This window comes from Ambystoma mexicanum, chromosome 6p (assembly GCF_040938575.1).
Source record: "Ambystoma mexicanum isolate Mex_15411 chromosome 6p, UKY_AmexF1_1, whole genome shotgun sequence".
NCBI lineage: Eukaryota > Metazoa > Chordata > Amphibia > Caudata > Ambystomatidae > Ambystoma > Ambystoma mexicanum.
Window position 1 is genome coordinate 360,799,864 of NC_090935.1, and position 20,496 is coordinate 360,820,359.

Genomic DNA, 20,496 nt, shown 5'->3' on the forward strand with positions numbered 1-20,496 from the left:
CGGCGGTTATTCCCCACAGGAGTATCCACTCTGAGATTTGCGGTCGAGGAAGCCCCTAAAGCCAGAGGAAGGTCGACTTTGCGACAACGGTTTCTGGGATTTGAAAGGAGCTTTAACCAGAACAGACAAAGATTTAGCCGTCTGAGTGCTATCCTTGGTTTTGGTGAGCTCTACATCAGTAGATGAGTGAAAAAGCTCCTTACCATCGAATGGAAGGTCCAGTACCTCGTCTTGAACTTCCTTCGAAAACTTAGTGGCATGCAGCCACACTTGCCACGAGGGATCAACCCCAAGCATCAGGCCCTGAGCCGAGGTGTCTACGTGATGAGCAGCAGCCTCCAGGAGATCCTGGGCCAAGACCCTGGCATCGGAACGGCCACCTCTGAAATCTTCCAACTTCTCGACCGGAATGTGCTCCTCAAACTCCGACAGACCTTTCCACATCCGCATGTTAGCTCCCGCCAGAATCAATTCTGCATTGGCCTGCCTGAGCTGCAAGGCCGAATTGGCAAATATTTTCCTCCCTAGGGAGTCCAGGAGCTTGTCCTCCTTTCCCAAGACCTGAGTAGCCGTCGCGGAAGAGGATGCTGCAGGTCTGGATTGCAACATAGCCGCAGCCACCACTGTAGAGGAGGGAGGCGGACAAGACAAAAAGGCCACTTCTTTCGATGAATGCAGCCTGTACCTCGCATCAATCTTTTTATTGACAAAAAGTCCCGAGTGTGGCTTTTACCAAACTCTGACCTCAGCCAGAACATCCTTCTGCAGGAACAGGCCGGTACACTCCAAGGGAGACAAGGTGAACGCCCCAGAAAGCACACCCTCCTGGGGAGCGGGTGCCTCGGGCACCGGAACATCTAAGAAACTCATGTCCAGCACCCGGTCATGGAAAGCTCTGATAGAGCGGGGAAGGTCCTTGTTGTCCTGATCGCCTTGAGGGTCATCTGACAGGTCAGGATCCTGCTGAGCTGTGTCAGGCACTGCCTTGTCCACTGGGGACAATGATGGCAAAGGCGGAAGAGCAGGGGGAGGCACCACGGGCAAGGGAGGCGCCGGCGGAACCATCGGAGGAACAGGTGGAGCCGGAGGCGCAGGTGGACATATCTCCTTGAAAAGCCCTTTGAAATATTCCCTCATGGGGTCAGTGCGCATAAGCACTTGAGATTTAGCGAAAAAGACGTCCTCAGGGGATTGTTTCGGAACCTGAGGAGGCCTCTCATGAGGTGGACAAATCCAGGGACGTAACGGAGAAGGGTGCCACACCGGCCCCTCCACTGACGTATCCACATAAATCAAGGGAGCCGCCCCTGCGGGCAACAAAACATTGTGCGGAAGAAGCATCTGGGCGTTCCAATCATAAACCGGCCAGTAAGGATGCGCACAAGGGACCTTAGGTTCACCCAAAGGACCGAACTCTACACCAGGGGCCGATGGCGTAGTTGTAGGGGTAGTACCTAAAATGGCCGCCGTGGTCATGGCAGGAACGGCCGCCATTTTGTCCTCATCTGAGGGGAACTGCGGCACGTGAGGAAGTGAGGCAGGGGTCCCCGTCGATGGGTCAGGGGTCTTAATTTTAGCCTTAATGTAAGGAACCTCGGCAGAGCCGGTACTATGAGGCCTGGAATGTTTCTGCGACATACCAACCGCCAACTGAGCCTTCGAAGGAAGGGCCTCAGCACTGCCGGTAAAAGAACCTTTCTTCTTTGCTCCCTCAACAGATCCAGTGTCACCACAAGAGCGGGAACGGTGAGCAACCACTTTCACCGACAGGGCCTTGCCCGGCCCCTCAGAACTGTTGGTAGCCTTAGCCTCTGTACGAGGGACCTCGGACCTAGGCCTGGTAAAAGCCTTATCGGCACGGGCCTCGAAACCCGTTCGGTAACCACAAGCCCAGCCAAGGCCTCGGGTGCACCCCGGTTTTGTTTTGAGGGAAGCCGAAAGAGAGGCCTCAGAGCACACTCCGGTACCCCACGGCTCAGTAGAACTGGGCCTACAAACAGCCCCAACAGGAGGGGCCTCGGAGCGTACTCCGGTGTACACAGGCCCCTTACGGAGACCCTCGGAGAAAACTCCAGTAGAATTATTAGGATCGACAGGCACCTCAGGGCGAACCCCGGTAACAGAGCTATCAACGCCCCTCCCGGCCCGAGAGGAACCTGGGAAGGTATCCCCCGGTCGGGGTGCTCTGTAAAGTAAAGAACTTACCGGGCGTTTCTTCTTCTCGTCGATGAACGCCTGAAAATGAGAAGGATGAGGAGGAGTTTGTCGGAACACCTCCTCCCACTGCTCCAACCGTCGTTGAAGTGCCCGTACCGAAAGGGAGTCACAGTAAAAACAGGAGTCCCAACGGTGTTCTGGACCCAAACACTCTAAACAAAGAGGATGGAAATCCGCCCTCGCGAAGCGACGGTGACACGATGAACAGTCTGGAAAATCTAGTTTAAAAGACAGACTAGTAAACGAACGCTAGCGAGAGCCAGAGGGGAAAACGGGGAAGAAAATCTTCCGAGGATGTCCGGCCCCGATCGTGCAGAGAAAAGGACTGATGGGCGATGCGGAGCCAAGGTGGGCGGGGTTACGGCCGCGTGCCGGGCCCGGCGCAGGAAAGAGAGGGACACATTTTGGAAAAAAATGTGGATGCTTTTTACAAAGTGCTCCGGTCCCGTCCCACAGGACAGAGAGATGTCCCACAAGTATGGAGGAAAGGGGACAGGACGTAGGAGAATTAAGAAGAGGGTCTGGGACCCACAAAGTGAAGATTGTGAAAGACAGTGACAAGGACACGATCAAGTGAAATATAAAGAGGAGCACAAACTGTATAGACGGCCTTAGTAACAGAGTGGTCCCGCACAGGGCTAGCGAATACTGCTTTTGCGAAGGTCTCAGTCATGTAAACCATTGAAGGATTGTTGGAATGTTGAGGAAGGACACCCCATTGTGAACCATTTTTCGCTGATTCCTAATCACGCGAAGGGAGCCTTAGAAAACTGTGTTTTGAGAAATTGACACCCAAGCAGGCGAGCGAAGCCTGAGGGAACTATATGCATCCTGAACTGTGTGAATTCTGAGCCAAGCTTGAAAGCCTGGAAGAATTGTGCCTCACTGAACTGTGAACTAGCCATCCAAGCTCAGAATTAACTCTTATTACTAAAGCTTGGGGAAGGGAGTGTTTTTTGACTCCATTGCCATCCTGATATTATTTGACTCACTTGTTTTGACCTAACACCGTACATAATATTGTAGAATTAAGTGAGGGCAAGATTAGGTTAGAGACTGACATCGTTATTATTTTGACAGACTGACTGACATCCTTTAGTTTAATTTGATGGTTGATTCTACTCCAAACTGTTAATTCGTGGCTACCTTCTGAAACCATGCCTACCTCACATCAGCTTAAGTTCTTTCACAAGTTCAATGCAGTTCCAATAGCAGCCTGTTTTACCAATGTTTTGCCAAGTCTTGAGGTTCTCTTCCCCAAGACAGTATTTCTTAGTTCTTTAAGTTCAGAATTCCCTTTCCCAAGATTGCACTGTAGCACTCATATGACTTGAATTTGCTTAAAGTGCTGTGTAAGAAAATAGGCCCACTTGTCCTGCCTGCTATTTGCTTTAGCATTGAACTCCTGCTTCTCTGTGGTTCCCTCAAAGTCTCTTGCTTGTCACCATTTAGGGCTCCCTGGGCTAGGCACAGTGGTCAGACCATACGGTCCTTGAAACACTTGTGTATAGGCGCGTCATAAATACCATATCATATCAATCACAGGTCGTGCAACCATAAGTTCCCCCTTGACCTTGTTCAACTCCTTCACAGCCTCTTCTGCTCCAGGCTTCTGAGTTTTCACACATATTCTCCTTCATTGCTGCAACACTCTTGTACATCAGTTTTTTGCTTTTTCCATAAACGTACGAGTCTACTCCATATTGGTTTATCAACCTATTTGCATTTGTTCTCTTAAGAGTGCTTCTTTCAATCAGTCTGACCTTCCAAGTTAGTTTATTTTCCAATGTTCATTGCGTATTTACATTCCAACAATACTTCCCGTTAAGTTTGGTATTCAATATTGCGTAATTTAATTGAAGCAGTACTTTTCGTTCGGTTCAAAATTCCTCAATGATATTTCGGGAGCTGCTACTTGCCTGTGGTACCCTGGGAGTGCTCCGGTGCTTCCGTGACCTCTGAGCCTCACCGGCTCGGTGTGTCTCCACCGCAGCAGTCCCTGCTGCCCCCACTCACATTCTTGCCAGCCGGGATGCAGACCGCCTTGACTCTGATTCCTCGCAGGGCACTTCTCTGCACACGCCAGCTATCGGAATGGCTGCGGCTAGCAGCTGTTCTGGTTTTCAGTTGTTCGGCAGCTCTAGCTGTTCTTCAATTTTAAAGGTTCCCGATCCTACACCCACCACGCGACTCACCCGCACCGGGTCTTGCAGGTCCTCGCGGATCGTTGCCCATCTCCCAACCTCCTGGTCTCATTCCACCAAAAGAACAGGGTTAGCTCAACTAACAGTTCTTCCCATACAAAATTACTAATAATAAAAATATACATTGTATTCAATAGATCATAAAACATGATAAAACTCAACACTTAAACACTTACAGGAAATTGGTAGAAAAAGCACAAAAAGGACCTACTAAACCAATAATAATCACAGTTTTCTGAATACCAAGATTGATTAGATTTGGATACCCCTGTACACACTCAATACAACCAATAAGGGTAAACTCTATTTTATATATAGAAATTATTTCCTCATGCCTCATTTTCCCAAGACTATTTGAAGACTGGGGGGGAGGGCGGAGGGTGGGGGGGGTTCTGAAATAATTTCTATATATAAAATAGAGTTTACCCTTATTGAAAAAACATTGAAAAAAGAAGGCAGTAAACTATTCTTCAGGCTACCAAGTTCTCATAAGAACCAGGTTGACAGCATGAACCAGATCCAACTACTGCATATACTAGAGCAACCACTCTGAAATATAGGCTAGGTCCAAGCTACTTACAGCCATCCATGACATCCCATCTGAACCCAATGGATTTTCAAATGTGGTCATGTTCCTATGCATTAAACATTACTAAGACAACTGTAGCACCGTTATCCCAGGCAGATCCAGCAGGAGATTAATAAAATCAAACACAGAAGATGGCACCAATAAACCAAAGCAACGTTACAACAATCCATGTACATGCACTAGACACGAAGCAAAAGTGCACTCAAAATAAGGAACGTGAACACTAGGTAACACGTGCATTTATACATGAAAAACTATTACCATAGCATCCATAAGAATTTCAGCATAATGTAGAAGCTGACTGCAACATGGACACGCAAATATAGCTCACTCACATAGAAAGGCAACAGTAATGAGCAGTCATCTTTCCAAAATGGAAGCCGCAACACGTTTAAGTAAATGAAAGGTCAAGGGTTCATGAGAACTCAAAATGTTCAAATAAAATATAGATGTGTGCAGAGCTCCGACAGTAGCTAGCAAAACAAGTCAAGGTTACCACGAGCAAGGGAGGATAGGAACATTGCAGTGAAAGCACAAGATAACTGCCAGGACATAAGCCATATATTCTTAGATTAAGAGCACAACTAGCCTTTGTAAGCCGGGTGCAGGCCAATTATAAACCAAAAGACTCCATGAAGAATAGCTCAAGAGTGTCCCCAGTGGTAAGAGAAACCATAACACCCACTTTATTCCAAACGCGGTCCCGTTGCACGTGACCCATAAATGAAGAACACTGCCTAATCATTAGCAATGAATACAGATAAGACACCTGCTTTACTGCTTACACATATCCCAAGAAATGAGATGCCACGCAAAGCCAAACACAAAGATCACTCTGGCCTATAAATGAGGGATGGTATCTTTAATCGAAAGGACCTCTCTCCCCCCTACTCCTGTCTGGCTCATGTCTTGACAAGCTGTCAGTTGTCCAAGGGTGGTCAGTAAGAAGCCAACTAATCAGAATCCTTAATGTTAGGCCACCCATTACATATTATGGCAACCAATTACATATTGTAGAGCTGTCTTTTGACTTATCAATTTAGAGGTGGTCTCAGGAGGAGCCATCAGATTCATAATGCAATGAAATAGTTGACATATCTATCATAGTCTATATGTAGTGAATTCCCTTAACCAATCCCTAGTCCCTGTAGGTTTTGTACTGAGATTATGTTGTGATGTCAGAAATGATGAGTTTTGAGTATTTAATCTATCGTTTGTATTGAATTAAATCGAGAGCTCCCAAGACTTTTTATGCTTGTATGCTGTCCCTGCTTTATTTGGATGATAATAAAGCTGGGTTTTGCCTTACATTTTGTCCATTTCCTTTATTGAGTCCTATTTGATCTGGCTCCAGAACCTCTGTGTAATCTGCGACGTCCCAGGAAGTCTTAACAAAATGTATCCTTGAACATCTGAGGTATCAAAAATATGTATGTAGATTCATTAGAACATCACATAAAGACCAAAGATTAAAGACCATCAGATTCAACCACTGTCTCTTATAGATCTTTCAAGAATAGGAAGGATGACCGGCGACGCGATGGACCACTAGTGGGCAGAAGATAAAGGACTTTTCATCAAGAGATACGCCTGAGACAGTGAAGTGCCATCAGTGCCAAGTTGTTGATATACATTCACGGATGTGTGAGGGTGTGAATGAGGGAAAGGAGATTATCTTCATGTCATCAGCAATGAGGTGATATGAGAACACCAATGAGGAGATGAGCATTCCAGGGAAACGGGCGTAGAGGGTCTAGGACTGAACCTTGACAACACACTGGGAGAGGGCTGGCATCATAGGTTGGCATATTCTCGGAGGAGGAACAAAAGCTGGAGTGGTAGGACACAGTCCAGATCAGAGCAGGATCCAGTAGTCCAAGGTTAGAGATGGGTCCACCATGTTGAAGGAAGCAGGGAGGTGTAGGACGACAACGATGGAGAGCTTGTACGGCAAGCTGAGGTCAGAAAGCTGAAGATGCCATTTCTGTGAAGTGTCGACTCAGAATCTAGATTGAAAAGGGTAACTGAGTAAATTATTTTGAGGTAGGAGGTCCTGCTGAAAACGAGAATCTGTACAACTTTAGAATAGTTAAGCGTGATGGGTCAGTAGTTTGCTGGATTGTTGGGATTTGCTGGGGTGTTCAAAGGTACTCGTATAGCTGTGGCTAATTTGAAGCAAGCAAGAAAAACGGCATGAGAGTGGGTAATATTAAAGAGCGAAGATGGATAGGTACAGGCTAATGGTGCAAGCTCTGCATTTCCGTCAAAACAAAGGTGTCTTCAGTGGGCCATGAGGGTTTGACTGTTCACAAGATGACGGAGAGATTTCAGTGGGTGAAGTTAGGAAAGAGCAAATAAAATAGGTAGGAGGCAAGAGGACAGAAGGGAGGCCAGGGAAGGAAAAGGAGGATGAAACAGGTATTGCAGCTTTTGCATAGTCTTTGAAGAAAAATAAAAGACAGAATTATTAGCCGAGAGCAGAGATTGCCAGGGGGGCGCTAGCAGGGCTTGGATTGTGGAGGAGAGTTTCTAGCTGTGAGCAGAGGTAAGGTTACCAAATAGTTGGCTGCAAGGAGTAGACTGGACATGTAGTTTCTTGAAAAGGGAGCTAAGGGCAAGGTTTAGGTAACCAAAGGCCTTTTTGATGAAAGAGGCCCAAGGCGAAAGCTCTATAAGTGCTGGCTGGTGTGTTGCGGTGCAAGGGCTCCTCCACCACGCCCATATTTTGGAGGGAGTTGCAAGTTTATATTAAAATACTAAGCTTACATGTTTCAACTGGTGATGTGGAGAAAGTCCAGTGGGTGCTTATGGAGACTACTGCGCTCGCTGTTGCCTGTAAAGCTAATACTGAGACAAAGGGCTGAAAGCAGATGCCTTCGATCACAATATCGAGAGGCGGGCAGTTCTATGAAGTGAAACCGCGCAAGACTCATCTGTGTGCAAATAGCATGGTCACTCAAGTTGAATCCAGGTGACGAGAGGTGAGCCATCCGGCTCCCCATGTGGCAGCAAGTAGAGGGTTAGTGCATTTAAGCGTTGAAACACTTTGTACACCGATTAATCTGGACAATTTATCCCTTCTCCCCAGAGGCTAGGGAGGTGAACCTGCTCTACAAAACCCTCCCTGGGTTCTGTAGAGCAGGTTCACAGGGAATGACTCCACTCGAGGGGACAAGGACTCCCCTTCCAAATAGGACCTTCCTGATTGGACTATGTTGTCCGTATACATGCGAGTAGAAATAACTGAGTGTTCTCACCTTTGTACTGCAAGTACCAACAATCCTACGGCCACCCTATTAGCTTCAGGCAATGTCAACTGTTATCTGAGGGATGCGATAGGGATGCGATAGAGGAAGGACATCTTTTCTGGCCCTGATGACGTACGTGCACCAAATAAGAATTGTGTTTGGAGAGGCCATGCTCAAATCCTACGCAGGGAAGAAAATACACTGTACGCAGAGGTGAGACTCTGGAAGCACGTCATGGAGGGGCAGAAGCATGCCCAACCTTTGAGCCAACAATGGCACAGCAGGAGCTAATCTAGCTGGAGGCTACAAAGCAGGTATGCTTTAGAAAGGAGTCCAGATGGAAAGCAAACTGTCCTTTCTGTTGGCGTGACCACGAAAGCGGTCACTCAGCAACCCGTGCGGAAACCCGAAACCAGCAAGAAGCACGAGTTGCCAGGCTCTAAATGGCAAGTGCCGGTTCAGGTTGGACGAGAGAGGCGAGCACGAACGCCCCTGCCGTGAGAAGGCCGTCAAAAGCGTAGGAAACACTAGGAAACCTAAGTGAGTACAACAGCCAGGTAATCTGAAAGCACCATGATTGTAGAAGCATGAACAGGCATGCAGCCCTTTGTAGAGGAACACCTGCAATTGTATTCATGCTGGGGAAGCCAAGAAATGGATAACAAGGATTTGAATTGGGAGGTATCAAACCTATTACAAAGCGCAGGACTTTGGGGAGTCCCAGTGACACAAACAAAGCAAAGAAGATTAAATGAAGTAATCCTTGAGGGATGGCTAGTACAGGTAAATACTAAATGGTTCCTGGAGGAATTTAGCCAGTTGTAAAGAACGTATGTGATAAAGCAAGAAGAATTGTGTTTTAGTTCCCCAGAGAGGGGGAAACCAAGAATTGCATAGAAGAACCTCATTTTAAATGAATAACTGTATCGAAGGACTGGGTATCGTGAAGGGATATTCTACTGGAACTCAGACTGAAATAAGTGCTCCAAGAGCAAGGCCAGGCAGAAACACATGCCAAAGTTGTTCTGCAAGCCTCTTTTTCCTTTTTAGATCGTTTTTTTCGAATTCCGACTCGGGACTCTTTACGTTGGAATACGAAGAGCACCCTTTGTTTTTGTTTTAGAAGGCAGGGAATATCCCCTCAATGACATTTAGGCATTTTTCTTTTCTTTTTTATAAACCCCTATAGAATAAAACCTATTGTTGTCAGAGTCCTCCTTCTGATTCGCCACAATGCATGTTCATGTGTCTGTATGAATGGTGCTTACATGAGGGGGGCTGTTTTAGCTCATATGTGTGAAAGTTGTGCATATGAAAATAAAGGGTGTAAGTGTTTAATGTGAGAAGGTGAATGGGGGGGGGACAAAGGACAATCTTATTGCAGGGGTGGTTGGAAGGGAACCAGGGCAGGGAGAAAGGAGGATCACCACAAACTTTGAAGGCAGCATATATGTGGTGGGAAGGCAGGTTGGCAGGAGGGAAGGAGTTGGGCTGGTATTACTAAGAGGTGGAAGAGGCACAGCCACTACATTTTGGCACCCAGCATCGACATGTCTTCTTACTGTAGATGCGGTTGCAGGCATTTGTGCATTTTATGGGCAAAGCCAACCCAAACATGTTTTTATAGAGAGAAAGATGCAGGGGTCGAAATTGGAATTCATAGAACAGGCGCTGAAAGTAGCTCCTGTGAGTAAGGATTTTTCTCTTGCTAGGAGCTAGTCATCATGACCCAGGAACTATGTCAGCTGAAAATGAAGTGCCTGAAAGTTAGTGAACTTGCTTTTACCCCCAAACTGTCATGCACCCAAAAATGCATGTCTTGAACTTTTCGTGTACGCTATTGCTTACTGTTTTTTGTTGAATCCTTAGCTTCTAGCCATATTGCCTTACAGGTCTTCCTTTTTGACACTCTTTAAATTGCTTTCCTTTGTATTTCTTTTTACAATTCATTTCTGTTAGTTTGCCAATCTTGCTGCCACCTCTTATTTAGTAATTATATTCGCTACTAATTCATAACTGCCACTACATCTGTTACTGCATTAATCTCGGTTCTTTTCTCTTGGCCAAAGGTGTATTTCTGGCGACAGCTTTCTGAGAAGCGACTATGGCTTTGTGTCCAGTGCAGATGACCCTTCACTGTATACATGTCTTCCTGAGATTTACTAATGAATCTTTCTATGCAAATTCCCAGACAAGTATAGTCAATGTCAGATAATTATATTTGTACTGCAGGATTTGGCTTGGGGTATCTCCTCGTAGCTGTGGAGCTACCCAGGCGGTTCTAGGTCCTATCCATGAGCTAACATCACTCTCAGCTATTTCGAACCCTGTGCTAAAGTATATTGCAGGTGCCTACAAAATACTGTACTGTTAATGACTCAGTACTAAATTAGATTTTTTTGGGGGGAAAATATTTATTTATTGCAATCTTCAAATACAACATTGAACATTATGGCATCAGCTTAATGAACATTTAGATCACAAGTATAAAAATTTTAAGATTTTAGATCGCAGTGTTCGAAGAAGCTAGGACAGAGTTTGAAAGAAGAAAAATAGTGACAGCGAAGACGCAGAGAGAGTATTGCATCAAAGCCTCTCTTAACCCCCCCTCCCCTTCCCCTGGGGTTCCAATTGCTAAGGAGAAACTAGTACTGTAGAAGGTCTGAATCTATTGCACTTTACCTCAGGCAGCAGAGAGCCTAGTAGAGGGGACCTTTTATGGTTCAGGTAGAGGAAGATTGAACAGGGTGAAGTTTGTGTCGAACTACTTCCCTGAAGTCCTAGCGACTGGAGGCAAATACGCGATTGTGGGGGTAGGCATGTGCTCCGCTGCCACGTGTGAAGCCAGGTTGCTGTTGCCGACTCCCCCCCCCCCCCCCCCCCCCGAGTGTGTCTGTACTGATCTATAACATTGCAAGAAGGTGAGCCACTGCTGATCAATATGCGTATGCATTTCCGTCAGCTGGACCGTTAAACTTTCCATATCATACATTTCCTTTGCGTTTGTGTAACCAAGCCGATTGTGTTGGTGGGGTTGGGGACTTCCATTCTATCGTAACGCAGACACCAGCAGATTTCTGGGCAAGTGCGGGAGAAGGGTGTATTCTTCCCCTGTTAGTTCCACTCCAAAGAGGGCCAGCAGCGGATGCAAGACTATTGATACCCTCCACCTGATGTATCCACCCCAAAATCTCTTTCCAGAATAGTTGCATACAGGGGCACCCCCCACCACTGATGCCCGTATGACCCAACCTGTTGACACCCTTTCCAGCACAGGGGAGAAAGTCTTTCATACATTTTGGAGAGGCGCTGGGGAGGTGGGTACCATTGCATCAAGATCCTGCAATTGTGCATCTTATATTGCACCGCAATGGTGGATTTCCATATGGCCCTGTATATGACATCCCATCCCTGTTGGTCATTTTCCAACCCTAGCTCTACATCCCATTTTGCCTTGACGCTTGGGGCAGGGAGGTGGCACCTGTCAATGAGTGCACTGTATATACTGGATATAAGGCCTTTGGTATCAAGATGTGAATTCAATACTTGCTCAAAGGGAGTGAGAGCACGTTGCAATTGGCCTTTCCATTTCTTAGCTGTGAGAACCCCTTTTAACTGCAGGTATGGTAGTGGGTTGATCCGTAGGCCCTCCTGTGCTTCTTCTAGATCTTATCTAGACAGGAACTGCATATCTCTCCATATCTGACCCATCCTCACCAGGTCCTGCTCATATTGGGGCTGGAAGCGAAGCCGTTCCCAAATTGAATCCCTGATTGGGGGGGCCCAGATACAACTGAGCGGCGACAGCCAAGTTGTAACTCACACCATTTTCTGGTTTTTCTCATGCCATATTTCCCAAAGGGCCGCCAAGACTGGGTGCTCCCTAGCCCGACGCGGAATAGCCTTCCTTGGCACCCAAAGCCACTCCCCCAGTGACAGGGGGATGAAGAGGCAGTTCTCCAAGTCTGCCCACTGCTTTGACTTTGACTCTCTTATGTGATATACCAAATCGCGTAACTGGGCTGCTACATAAGCAGGAATGTCCGGATAGGCCAGATCCGCCCCCCCCCCCCGCTTCTCTTTTGGAAGAATTAGCGTATTATATCCAATTCTTGGCTTCTTGCCCTCCCAGAGAAAAGCCAGCAAGACTTTTTGCCGTGGGCAAAAACTCTTGGTAAGACTATTGGGAGGGATGGAAACAAGAAAAAAGGCAGGGCAGAACATTCATCTTAGTGGCTACTAGTCTACCAGCCCATGACAGATTCAGTCTTTTCAACAGTTTATAATTAGCTTGGTATAAGCTACCAAGACTCTTAGTGATCGTGATCACCAGGTATCGGAAACTTGACTGCTCGATCGGCAATCCCCAGGCCTGGGGGGGGGGGGGTTACTCTGAGAGGAAGGACCACGGTTTTGGACTGATTTATACGGAATCCTGATCTCCTGCCATACTCCTCTGACTCCTGCAGCAGCGTGGGATAGATCACATAGGATGGGTGACGTAGGCTAGCACGTCGTCAGCAAATAACGCTAACTTATATTCGTCATTTCGCCTGGAGAAGCCCTTAATTGCCCTATTACTTCTGATATTCTGAGCCAAGGGTTCCATGACCAGCACATAAACGAGAGGGGAGAGAGGGCACCCCTGCCTCGTCTGTCTGTTCAGCTTGAATTGGGTGGAAGCTATCCCGTTTACCACTACTTTGGTGCAGGTATTTCGGTACAGCGCCTGCGCGCATCTTATCTAGTCTGCACCCAAGCCCGCCTTGACTAAAACGCTTGTCATAAAGCCCCACTCAACCCTATCAAATGCCTTCTCGGCATCAACAGAGATCAGCATTGGGTCAACATCTGCGTCCAATATCTAGGCCATCAAGTGTAATGTCTTACGTACATTATCCGCCCCTTGCCTTTCAGTGACTTCTCCGGCTTGGTCATTGTGAACAAGCAACGGAAGAACCCTGCGCAGCCTGTTTGCCAGGATGCTTGCATAAATCTTACCTTCTATGTTTAACAACGAAATTGGCCTATAAGAGCTGCATTCTGTTTTCTCCTTGCCCTCCTTCGGAATTACGATAATTCTGGCCTCAGTGAAAGTTGGCGGGGCCTCTCTCGTTGCTAGTATGTCATTAAAGAGGAGCATTAGGAATGGGGTCAGAGCCCCACTGAATCTTTTATAAAATGCTGATGTGAAACCGTTCAACCCCGGAGCTGAGCCCGCCCTAAGCTTAGATATGGCTGACTTCACCTCCCCTGCGCTGATTGGGCTGTTCAGTTCTCTGTCTGCTTCCGACAACACAGGGAAAGTGATTTCAGCCAAGTATGGGTCCGGACTCTCAGGGGGTGGTTGGGGGGGGGGGGGGGGGGGAGGAAGTGGGGGGGCGGCGACGTGTGTCTGCCGTGTACAGCTGCTCGAAATACTGGGCAAAGCGAGCTGTTACGTCTACTGGGTTGCCCAAGAGCTCATTGGCAGCTGATTTTATTTTGGGGGCTGCTCTGTCTGGCCTCTCCTTCTTGAGGTTGGCAGCCAAAAACGTATGTTCTTTAACCCCCTTTTCAAAAAATTTCTGTTTGACAAACCTCAAGTGGGATAGTGCTTTCTCCTTCCATATTTCTTTAAGCTCTAACCTCAGTTACCGAATCTCCGCCCTGGACTCTACCGCCATTCCCCCCCTCCCCAAGCAAAGCTTGTTCTTTAGCCTCTATAGCCCTCTTCACCTGCATCTCCCTTAGGCGTTTCAGCCTTTTTTCCGAGGCTCCCTGAGAGATTAGGAGGCCCCTTATTGTCGCTGTCGCAGCTTCCCACACTGTCGGGAGAGAAACCTCCCCTGTGTTGTTTCTCTCAAAAAAGTCCCTAATCTCATTACCTAGTGACTTTCTAAAAATTGCATCCTTGAATAATGTATCGTTGCATATCCATCGTTTATCAGTTAGCATGCTTTGGCCCAGATCAAGGTCCAAGGTGACCATGTCATGGTCTGACCAACCCACTACCTCATTCGAGGACCATTTTATCAAATTTTTCAGTCTGTTTTCTAAAAATATTTGATCTATCCTGGAATATGTTTCGATGGGGGGTTGGGGGATGGGGAGTAGACCGTGTATGCTTTGCTGTATGAGCGCGTGGACCTCCAGGTGTCTATTAGGTGATGACTGGGGATTAGGTGTTGGAAGGTATCGTTAACTGGAGGGGGAGATGATTTGATTTCCAGTCACAAGCCGGATTCATGATTTGGTTAAAATCCCCTCCGCAGATCAATGGCCCAGTTCGCTGACCCTCCAGGGCTGTAAAGAGGTCTCTTGTGAATGACAACTGTTGGGCGTTGGGGGCGTAAACTGAGCACAACACAACCAGCACTGAACCAATCGAACCTTGTACCACCAGCGATCTCACTGCAGGGTCTCTGCAAATGTGTGAAATTTCGAGACCTATTGAGGAGTGATAAAGGATGCCGACGCCTCCTTTCTTTTCCATCCCTGAAGCCCAAATTGTGCCTCGTAGATCAAATTGGTTGCCCTGCTTGTACTTTGTTTCCTGGACAAAAAGGATGTCTAGGCTTGCCTGCTTAACAATTCGGAATAACATGGATCTCTTCTGTAGGGTGTTTAGGCCCTTAACATTCAGGGATCCAATTCTAATAGTTGCACCCCCCATTGCTAGGACAAAATGTTCTCTTCTTCATTAGCCGATGACATGAAGAAAGATTCTGATCTTTCTGATAAATGTGTTTCCAGCCCACTTGTTACACCTAGCGCGGGCCATTGCAGAACCCCGGGGTGCCCACCCTCCCCCACCCATCCCTAAACAAAGGAAAGAATAAGGTGGTCAGTGTGAAAGTAAAGGAAAGTCCTGGGCGACCTTCTCCTCCCCCCCCACCCAGCCGAAAGAAAAGAAAACGAGAAAAGAGTAGAGAAGAGTAGACAGAAACAGTTGATAACTTTTCCAAACATGGGAGATGCCCTAGGTGTAAACATAGGGCCACCTGACTGGTGAAGCCCTGGAACCTAGTGCACAACTAGAGTCCATTCAAAAAAACATTTTGGCGGATCTCTCAGTGACATCATCTTGTGCCCAGCCCGGCTTGCTTGCTCAACAGCGAGCTACATTGGGGATAACAGGAGGGGCTAGCCGTTAAGGACTCCAAGCAAGCCGCAAGGGCGCAAAGACCCACTCCGAGTCCTTTCAGTACAGGCAGCTGCTCCCCTCCAGGAGGTCTTAATTATGCAGTACAGGTTATGATGACAGCAATTGTCACAGGGTTTTCAGTTTTGCAAATTTCCTTCCTTTTTTCGCACGGTTTTTGTGGAGCCAGGGGCCCGAAGGCTTCCTGCTGGGTTTGGACGATGATGGCATATCTTAGCCACATTCGGCAGTCTCTCCTCCAGCTTGCAATCCCCGTAGCACATTTGAGGCCTCTTCCCCCCCCCCTTAACCACTCGATATTCAACATCATCCCGAGTGAAGGTGAGAGCGCAAGGGTGCCGCCATCTGTATCGAAGGTTTCACTCTCTGAGCCAAGAAGTTAGCAGTCTACACGCCCATCTCTTTTCCAGGGTCTCAGCAGAGAGATCTTGATAGATGCGAACCTTTGAGCCTTCAAGATCGATTGAGTCTTGCTCTCTGGCAAGCCAAACTATTTCTGCCTTGCGTTTGAAGTAATGACACATTGCCAATACTGATCGGGGGCTTTACGGGGGGGTAAGGAGGAAACACCCGCTCGGTGCACTCTTTCGAACACCAGCTCAGGGGATATCGGCTGTGGCAGCAGGGTGGTTATCAAGGCTTTGACCCTGCTCTCCAGGGTGGGGGGGGATTTGTTAGGGAGCTCCTTGAGGCCATGTATCCGAGCTCCTTGAGGCCATGTATCCGAATGTTCGCTCTCCTTTCCCTGTTCTCCAAGTCATCCAGTTTGGCCTCCAGGTCTAAGTTTCTCTGCTCCAGATCTTGACGATGGTCCTCTGTCTGCATTTCTACGAGGTCGACTGACTGCTGATTATTTTCAAGGGCCTCAACTATATCCTCGATCCTATGGACTTTTTCCTGGAGTGCTGATACAGTGGCAGTCATGCTCGTTCGAAATGCACGGATCTCGTCCAAGAGGAGACGGATATCTGCCTTGGTCATGGTTTCCTGATCCCCTCCCAGGACCAGGGGAGTATCTTGGGGTTGCAAGGTTGACATGCTTGTTTGCGACCGCTGGAATCCTTGAAGCCTCTATGCGATCCCTCGGTCCATACTCCTTCATTCGTGTGCTGTATTGAGGTTTCTCAGCGTGTGTCGCGAGCTGCTCCTGAGCAGGTGAGTGGGGTGCTGTAGTGGCCAAACACTGGGCCCTATCGTGAACTGACTGGGAGTGAAAGGGGTGCACTTTGTCCGCGCGGGCCGATTGGTGGCAAGGGGCACGGACCACTGCTGCCGCTGAAATCATTTATATGTTCTGCGCCACTCGCGGCGGCCTTCCTCTCGGCGGCCAGGTCCCGATTCGAGGAGGGAGGGGGGAAGGATGTGGGGTGGACACCGGCCGTGCCGCTGCTCCTCTCATAAACTTCCCTTTTACAGGCCTTCAAAACGCCCTATGCATCCGCTGTGGTGAGGGAAGGCGCAGAGATCACTCCTCGTCATACTTTTAATTATACAGGGCGGGGCCACCCCCAAACCGTCTCTCGGGCCTCAAGTAGTCGATCTAGGGGGGTCAACTGCTATCCCTCCAATCTCAGCAGGCCCGGCCTCCCTCTCTGATGGCACCTGGGGAGAAAGAGGGAACCCGGCTGTCAATCTCTACCCCCTATCCCCCCGGTGTCCTCCAGGCCCCCCGGCACTCTTTAGATGGAGGGCGATGGAGGCACAAGAAAGGGGGCGCTCTCCAGGCCTGCACCCCCGCTCCTTACCTCCTTCCAGCATTGGCGCAAGTCGGGGGCGTCTCTGCTACGGCTGCCGGGCGGGTAGCGGCTGATGCCGCAAAATGTGGATGTGGAGGCCCCCCAGGCCTGGCAGCGGCTCCGCCCTGGCAGTCGGCGAGAGAGCAGACACTGTGCTCCACCGCAATCTCCGGCTCGCACGCAATGAGTCGTCTCGCTGTCTGGGTCCGTCTACCCGGAAGGGGGTGGGGGTGGGGGGGCGATCCTCCACTGCAGACGTCCCAGCAGATGCACCCCCCCAGCTCCAACGTTCTGGCCTCACGGTCATCCTGGAGCGCTTTGGAAGGATCAGATGAATACACTGGCTCGCCGCAGGGAGCCGCGCCGCTGCCAGGGGGCTCTCAGTCTGAACCACCAAGGCTGCCGCTTCCCACGGCAGTTGCCCGCCCTGCACCTCGGACCGTGCGGCAAGCCAGGCCAACACGTACTCGGGGTGGGGGGAGGGGGGATTTTCCGGACCCCTTTCTAAACGCTTCCCTCAACCGATTTCCACTGGGAATGCTCTGGCTGGATCCTCCCCATTTCGCTGACACTTCTGCAATGCTTGCGGGCTGGGCAAGCTGGATTATCTTGCTGCTATCTGTCAGTCCCAACAGAGGTCCTTGCTCAGGCGGCCATTTCGCCTGCGCCCCCTGGTGGTCTCCCCCAATTAGATTTTTTAATGTGTTAACCTACAAAACCGATTGTAAATTATGTGGCTTTTTACTCAATTTTTCCATACAGTACTGGAAAGGCACTATTTCACTTTCTCGGAAAGCCCCCTACCACTGAATCACGTTTGGTTAGCTTGTGTGCACTCTTGCTACACTTGATCAATAACACTATTAGAAAATATGTACATCCTGCATTAAATAGTCAAAAAATTACCATCGGCCACTGAGAGGGATGGCCTGATTTCAGTCAGGTAGTGGTCCGAGGAGTCTGGTTTAAAGTTCAGTTAAGCGATTGTTGTGATGGGGTAATGGGGTGGGGGATGGGTACGGAAATTATTAAGTGAATGAGGGAATTATCAGGTGGAGAGTGGTTAGTGCGAAAACTTACACTTTCAGGCTCTATAGCACAAGAAGCTAGATATCTTCCATGATATTAATGCTTTAATTATGTCAGTTGGAGGAAATCTTTCCAGTACTCACAATCTCACATTTCAAGACCAGTAAAATACCACCAAAATAAACCAAATATACAACATAAATTACATGCTTTCGATTAATCAACATTCCCACTTCATTTAGCGACTTCAAGAAACCTAGACTGTGCATTATGTCTGTTAAGGCACATATCTGGTGCCACCTAATACATTTTACCTCCAGCTGATATAATGGCATCAGCCCACCGAACGGTTTCTTCATCGTATTCTCTGCGTTTCACAAGTTTCACTTCAATTCCTTCATTCCTATGAGAAAAAAAGTCAATTTTATTTATTTATTGGGTATTTATAATGCGCCTATACGGCAAACAGTGTCTCAAAGGCGCAAGACAAGTGGGGGAAGGGTTTGGCGAACAAGGATGAAGAAAAACAAAAACCGTCACACTATGGCTTGTGTTATTCGGATCATGCAAGTGTAGTAAAACAACTTGCGTGGGGGGGTTGTTTGTGACGGTCAAGGCAGAAGGGCCAATGGGAGTGCCGGACAAGGCAGAAGGGCCAATGGGTTAAGCGAGTGCCAGGGGTAGCCAGGTGGACAAGTGCCAGGGAAATGCAGAGAGTGCAGGGGAAAGAAGGTCTATGTGCTAAGTGCAAGGGATGGGGCTGGAAGGGCTAGTACAGGGGGAGGGAGCCCAGAAGGGCAGTGCAGGTTGGGGTGTGAGGTTCCAGGGGAGACCACGTGCAGAGGTAGACTGGTCGAGGAGGGCCTGGTGCCCCGTAAGAATCGGAAGGATCCAGGCAGCCAGTCAAAAGAGGCATAGGGAGAAATTAGCAAGGGGACAAATGCTTTTACTTGACATAGAACACAGACACCATAACCATCTCCACAACCTTAACTTGGAGTTTACAAAACAAACCACTTACAGGGTGTGCAAGTCTCCCCCATAGTACACGAGCATACAACATCAAAAAGAATATGGTTTTATCCCAAAAATATTAATACGCAAGAAAACAATGCAAATACTGAAACATAAGGAAATAGTACAAGAAAAATAAATTGGTTCAGAGTTTGTTTTAGGCTTTGATAATGAAATACAACTTTGCAATGTATGCTTTGCAGAATGCGTCGGTATAAAGAAAAAAAACACGTATAGCAGTGTACATAGACAGGAAATGTATTGTGTTGCAACGAGGCATACACGGAGGCTTATGAGTAGATTCCTTTATTGGATCAACCTGAGCCCAGCTGGCTCCACCTTCTTTACACTCTCCTCCAACCGCTCTCCATCAGAATGGCAAACGTAAGTAAACAACCTATAGAACAACAAGGTGTGGAATTCTACATCAGTAGAATTCCACATCAGAGCATAACGTGGATTACAACACTTCTCCCCCCTTTACCCCACCACATATTAAGGTCACGAACACCACCATACTGGAGGGGAAAAAGAGAAGGATGACGGAATGGAAGGGAACACAGGGGAAAGTAAATGGACAACAAAGTCCACCCTAAGGGGAAACTAAGAGCCAAGGCATAAAGGGTAAATAAGAACTTCTTGAAAAACGGAAAGGAGACAAACTTGCACATATCCCCCTTCCAAGTAAGACTAATGTGCAACAGATCCCACCACATACTCCTTGCATTTGGCAGGAAGCCTCCTTACCCTAGCCGGGTAAGACCTAACTTTGATAGCAACAGGAACACTACTATCGGAGGCTAATTTAGCACAACCATATTGTTCCACCTCGCCACACGCATTCTGGATAGGCATCAGAAACGCATCCGGCTCATGATCACTCTGCTGCACACCAACAGCCACATCACACGAAACAGAAGGGCCAGAAGATGTGGTATGCCCCCCATCCACAATACCCTCACATGAAACGAACTCTGGACAATCACCACCCGTGCTAGTTCCTGAAGCCCCACCTCTTGTGGTCTCAAACGGGCACACAGAACTTTTATCCAATACAACCACCCTTCTACGGCTCCACCTTGTTCCGTCATCCAGTTTCACATAACCACGGCCAGTTTTGACCACAGTACGAGGTTGCATGAACTTACTAGCCCCTTTGACAACAAACCTAGGGTTTTTGATCACCAACCTCCACAGAAAGAGGCTTGGCTCGCTTCAACTATCCACACAACAAAGTCGACTGCTTCCCCCGCAACCGCCTCAACACCTCCTGCATATCAAGCTGTGATAGGGAACCTCCGCCCAGTGTCGGGAC

At 48.2% G+C, this 20,496-nt stretch overlaps 1 protein-coding gene across 2 annotated transcripts in view; it reads right to left on the reverse strand.

Annotated features, from left to right (window-relative positions):
- The window catches only part of NADK2 (NAD kinase 2, mitochondrial), a 1,037,189-nt gene that overhangs the window by 591,999 nt on the left and 424,694 nt on the right, over window positions 1–20,496 (reverse strand). For both annotated transcript variants that reach the window (XM_069627136.1, XM_069627135.1), the window contains exon 3: window positions 18,482–18,570. Coding sequence is in view for 1 of the 2 variants with exons in the window: in XM_069627135.1 (XP_069483236.1) it covers window positions 18,482–18,570 (89 nt within the window). In the remaining variant the exon portion in view is untranslated. The remainder of the gene's footprint in view (window positions 1–18,481; window positions 18,571–20,496) is intronic.